Source organism: Leopardus geoffroyi, chromosome C1, assembly GCF_018350155.1.
Source record: "Leopardus geoffroyi isolate Oge1 chromosome C1, O.geoffroyi_Oge1_pat1.0, whole genome shotgun sequence".
Classification (NCBI taxonomy): domain Eukaryota; kingdom Metazoa; phylum Chordata; class Mammalia; order Carnivora; family Felidae; genus Leopardus; species Leopardus geoffroyi.
The window spans coordinates 95362799-95368798 of record NC_059328.1 but is presented as its reverse complement, the minus strand read 5'-3'; the positions used below and the strand labels follow the sequence as shown (position 1 = coordinate 95368798).

General features: G+C 35.4%; 1 protein-coding gene across 2 annotated transcripts in view; it reads right to left on the bottom strand.

Annotated features, from left to right (window-relative positions):
• Positions 1 to 237: 237 nt before the first annotated feature.
• The window catches only part of RAP1A (RAP1A, member of RAS oncogene family), a 71237-nt gene continuing 65474 nt past the window's right edge, over positions 238 to 6000 (bottom strand). For both annotated transcript variants that reach the window (XM_045478644.1, XM_045478645.1), the window contains exons 7-8: positions 4386 to 4501; positions 238 to 936 (exon numbers count right to left, since the gene is read on the bottom strand). In XM_045478644.1, the coding sequence (XP_045334600.1) occupies positions 4415 to 4501 (87 nt within the window). In that variant the 3' untranslated portion in view covers positions 238 to 936; positions 4386 to 4414. The remainder of the gene's footprint in view (positions 937 to 4385; positions 4502 to 6000) is intronic.

Genomic DNA, 6000 nt, shown 5'->3' with positions numbered 1-6000 from the left:
TCAAGAGAGAATATACAAAACTATTCTATGTAGTCTGATGTGATTTGTTGTATAGTAGGAATAAATACATCTGGAACAGAAAGTGTGATGTCTGTTCTTAGAGAAACCAGCAATTACTGAGGGGTTTAAAGCCAAGTGTTGTGCAGGTACCAGGCATAAAAGCACATTGGAACAATGTGACCATTATAAAATAAAAGTCTTAAATCTATAAACAATAACAAAAACACACAAACCAAATGAAAATGTACTAAAATTTAATCATCCATAAAAGCTGTAATTTAATCTGACAGTAAAACACAAGAAGCAATATTAGAGTTGGTTTAGTATATTATATATTTTAGCTTTGAAAGCCATAGAAATCAGTTATCCCAGTTTTTTTTTTCCTATAAAAGACCCATTTTTCCAAAGCATTATGCACAAACAATTTTAATTAGAATATAATGACAGAATGATATTTCATAATTTTTTAAATATAAAATGAAGTCAATGACTCAAAAAGTTATCTGCTGCAATGAGTTTGAGGGGAAATTTCATAATCTATATCATTACAGATATAAAGTCTAATGGTTCAACTTTTTAGTGCTTGACAGGGAGGAATCATGATAAAAAGGTCAATATGAAATCATCTGATTATAGTAGCAATATCTAACATTTGAAATGCATCCATGCTCTTTTGTATAATCATATTAGAGTCAAGTATATTTATTTTCACATCTGTTATAACTGCTATTGCAAAGGAGAAATACTATTGTCTTATTTTCCAAGAGATATACACAGAGCAATTTTTTTTCTCCAGGGAGTTTGTGCAAACCAATACAAGATTTAAATTCTTCACATAATATATAAAACAGGAGAAGCCTCTTCATCAGATTTAGTTTTTGAAGGTCTGGAATGCTGGCACTTCCCAATTAGGCAACAGTTCTTCATTCCTGTAATCTAGAACATCGAATAGAGATATACATATATATACACACATATATATGTATACATATACATACATACACATATGTATATACATATGTGTATGTATATGTATACATACATACATATACGAATATACATATACATACGTATACATACACACATACATATATATACGTATATGTGTATATATACGTATATATATGTATATGAATCTCTTGAGGTCAGAAAATGGTAGTGAACGAGCAGATATTTAATAATATACAAAGAAACAGACTTTGGCTGATGTTACTTGACAAATTATACTAAACAGCTATAGTAACAGGGCTATTTTAAACTCCCTTTAAAAATGTCTAAAAAATAGTTTGATTGCTTTCACAATCTGACAGTCCTGTCTGTAAAGCGGAAAACAGTGATTACTTTATTTCTATCCCATTATCATCTTATTTTTAAAAGTTCCTTTTCCAAAAAGGAAATGACACCCGTACATAAAATTTTTTTAACCATTTCAGTACTATAGAATATTAGGATTACCACTTCTTTTTTTTTTAAGTTTATTTATTCTGAGAGAGAGAGAGAGAGAGAGAGAGAGGGAGGGAGGGAGGGAGGGAGATAATGAATAGGGGAGGGACAGAGAGGAAGAGACAGAATCCCAAGCAGTCACCACACTGACAGCACAGAGCCCGACACGGGTCTTGAACTCATGAACCGTGAGATCATGACCTGAGCCGAGGTCAAGAGTCAGACGCTTAACCGACTGAGCCACCCAGGCACCCAGGACTACCACCTCTAATACTGGACAGAAGAGAGGACACAGAAAGAGCTTATCCCCGTGTGCAAAGGTGGAAGACTCAACGTTAGTGGTACTGCTCAGTAGAAAAAAATTAGGTTAAAGAAAGAATTTCCTGAAAATGAATTTCTTCTCTCCTAGTCTTTAAAAATGGGACATATTGAAAAGAGATTAACATGCTTCAATACAATCTTGCTTAAAGGGTAAAGCCAGATAAACTGCCCTCAACATTCATGTACTCTTACTAAACATATATAGAACTACTTAAACGTACCCCCAACCTTTGTACTTTTTAAATGAGATCAACATGGCACTTCCAGTCTATAACCACTCTGTGATTTCTTTGCTCTGCAAAGTATTCCGATCACTAAAGAAATGACTTGTTATTTGTTATTATCCAACATCCGCAGAGATCTCAGGTGACTTATTGAATATATTGTTAAGCTGAATTATATATCAAAGCCTAAGAATTTATGCAACAGGATGAAAGTCTTGTTTCCAAATCTAGGCCAAGAGCTCTCTCATCTAAGGTAAAACACAACATATGAAGGAATTTTCACAACAGGCCAGGAGACGGCACCTCTTCCCTTAAATGTAAGCTAAAAGAGATTTTCTGAGAACTGGAAATTAAACTAGGGTCAGCTAAGGTAATGGCATCAACAAGACAGCCAACTACAAGAGAGTTAAAGAATATAGATCAGAACAGGAACTGGAGTCCTCTTTCCTACCTGTGTACCCTTACCCAAACACACACACCAGCAAATTTTAAAATAATCACCTTCAGGGAGCTAATGATTTATAGTTATTGAATCAAGATTTCACTAAGAGCCTAAAGCAAACATTCGACCAGAAGCTATCTTTCCCAAATCCAAGTACCGAAGACAAACCCCTGCTGTTTCCTCCTTTCTGCCCATTTTCCTCTACCTTCATTTAAGAAGGGGATACAATTACTCAGTTGTTTCCCTGAAGAGAATGATTCAACCAAGTCTCTGAGGAAGCACGTGTTAGTTAATCTGGTGCTCTGAAAGAGGTAATCTGCTCAATGGACCCAAGAGACTTACAAAACAGTGTAACCAACTCTCAAGTGGGAAGAGCAGACTTTCCTCTAACCTGACAAAATTAGTAATAGGCACATAACCAGCATTAAATTACATCATAAATCCACTTCATGAAAATATTCTTTTATGGTATGGTTTAAAGAGTTCATGAAGACAAAGCAGAAACTGTTCAGGGGATTTAATATAAATAGAGAAAAAAACCCCAAATGGTCCCACAGGGCCTGGTTTCTCAATTGGTAGGCAGCTTCAATGCTGCCACTAATTTCTCTCCAATGGTTTCACTTAATGGAAACTTAAGTGGTACTTACTACTTAGAAGCCTACAGACAAAACATTTCAAAGAAATCAACCTATACCTATAAAGAAATGACTACCACAACATACTACCACGTATCTAGTGGAACGGTTTGAGTTAAAAGACTGACAATATCAAATTTGGGGAGGATATGAACTCATAAACTGCTACTAGACGTGTAAACTGGTACAACTACTTTGAAAACCTTTTTAGAGGTATCTACTAAAACTATCAGTTATATGGTATTAGACTGGCCATTTCATTCATACATACATATATATATATATATGTGTATATATATATATATATATATATATATATATATATATATATATACACACACACACATACATACACACACACACACACACACACAAACACACCAAACAGAAATGATGCACATGTGAATAAAGACTCATGCAAAAATGCACAGAATTACCCATATTGGTTCTTGAAAAGAACCCAAATGTCCATTAGTAGCAGAATATATAAATATATTGCTAGTACAGTTACATGATAAAAATGAACTACTGCCATATGCAACAAGGATAATTCTCGAAAACATATTTTTAGTAAAAGTAGACATAATACTGGCTTTTCTAAATGTTAAGTTCAAAGAGAGGCAAAACTAACGATGATGTTAGGAATCAGGGTAGGGGTTACATTGGATAGGAATGACTTTTTTTTTTTAACATTTACTTATTTTTGAGAGACAGAGAGAGAGCACATGAGTGGAGGAGGGGCAGAGAGAGAGAAGGAGACACAGAATCTGAAGCAGGCTCCAGGCTCTGAGCAAGCTGTCAGCACAGAGCCTGATGCGGGACTCGAACCCACAAACCGTGAGATCATGACTTGAGCCGAAGTCGGATGCTCAACCGACAGAGCCACCCAAGCGCCCCATGGTAGGAATGACCATTATTGATACACACAGGGGTGTTCACTTTGAAATAATTAATCAAATGTGCACTTCAGCAATTTGTTTCAGAATGAACCACGTTCCACTTTAATGTGGCATGAATTTAGGAGTGACCCTGGATGGCATTCTATTCATTCAAACACTATTTTTTGAATTCCCATTCTGTACCTGGCACTGGGGACACAGTGGTGAACAAAACATACATGGTCCTTGCCCTCCGACAGCTTCTTCTCACAGGGAGAAAGACAAATTATCAACAGATGAAGAGATCTACGAGCTATAGGTCCCATTTACAAGTTACAGAAACTGGAAATACCCTAACAGGTGGAACAGGAAGTGGTTTGGGTTGGGGAAAGCCCAAAATAAGAGCATGAGAAAGGCATCTGTTCTGCTTTTGGTACCTTACCTGGCTCAGAGCTGCTGCTTACTGTGGGTCTAAAGCAGCAGACATGATTTCTTTTTAGGCTTCTTCTTTTCCACTGGTGTTTTTCTATTTATCTGTCTGACCAGGTCATAAAATATCTAAATAGAAACAAGAAAGAAAAGTCTTATTCAACAAACATTTGAGATCTTGCTCACAAAACAATCCTGGTTCTGTTAGATGTTATTTTGCTCTTGGATCTCTGTTTGCTGCTTTGTTTTTAATGGCAGGTTTCTTAGAGGCCCCAGGTGACCTCAGGGTAAAGCAGGACTCACCAATTTACCATAAGGGAAATACATGTACTCTAAGACATTCAATAGCAACCTAAGAAAAAAAAATTAGTTGTGAAAAATATGGTAGTGAAGTTAAATTCTTCATGGAATCTTCTATGCTTCAAAACATAATTATTAAGGGAATAGTTAATGCTCAACTTGAATCTTCACATTTACTTTATGTTTAGAAAACTTCAAATTCACACTAAGTTGCAAGAATAATACCAAGAACTGGTGTATATTCTTTACTCAGATGCACCAATGACATTTTGTCATGTGTACTTTATCATTTCTCTCTAGACATATTCTCTCTTATTTTCTACACCATTTGAGAGCACTCTGCATACAATGGGTCCTTAAATGGGTGAGTATGTACCTCCTAAAAACAAGGATATTCTTATATAGCCATGTAGGTAGCATGCTTACTACATTTAAGCACGGATATGTTACTCTGTATCATCTACACTGCAGATCCCAATCTTATCAGTTATCCCAATAATGTCTTTTAGAGTACTTCCTTCTCCTCACCACAGCAAATGGATCCATCATCGGATCACATACTGCATGTCATTTTAATCTTTTAAAATCAGTTCTTCAGCCTTCGTCTCTCATGACATTGTTATTTCTGAAAACTGATGGCTAGTAACTTTATAGAATTTCAGTTTGGGTTTGTCTGATGTTTCCTCATGATCAGATTCATGTTATAGATTTTGGGCTGTAATAGGACAAAAGAGATCATGTGTTCCTCTCAGGATATCATACGTAAAAAAGCACATGGTTTTCGTTTGCCGCTTTTTGGTGATGTTAATTTTGGCTAAAGTGAAAAATAAAAAAAGTGTGTGACCACAATTTGAAGTGACAAATACATCTTCATTAAAACATTTCTATTAATACGTCTTTTGGGTTCATTCTGGATGAAAAATGCAAGGCATCAAAGACAAAAATACAACAGTACTTATTTCACAGAAGCAGACTATTTTAATTCTGATGTATTTCTATGTTTCATAGTGCTAAGTATGCCAAAGTGTTGGAACAATTAAACAAATCAGCTGAATTTGGTTCTTTGCTATGAAATGCAAATACTCACTAACGACCTGGAATAGAAGCAAATACCGCAGAATCTCCTTACTATTACTGATTTGTGATAAACAGTGCTTTGTAGAAGTGTATCAAAAGGTCCTACCTTTTAGGGGCATTATAGGGACAAATGACACAATCTGAATATGCACTGAACATGGGCTGTGTGAATAACAATTTTCTTGATTTTAATAATTGTGTTGTGGTTGTGTAAGAAAATGTCTTTGATCTAAGAGTACAGACACTAACAT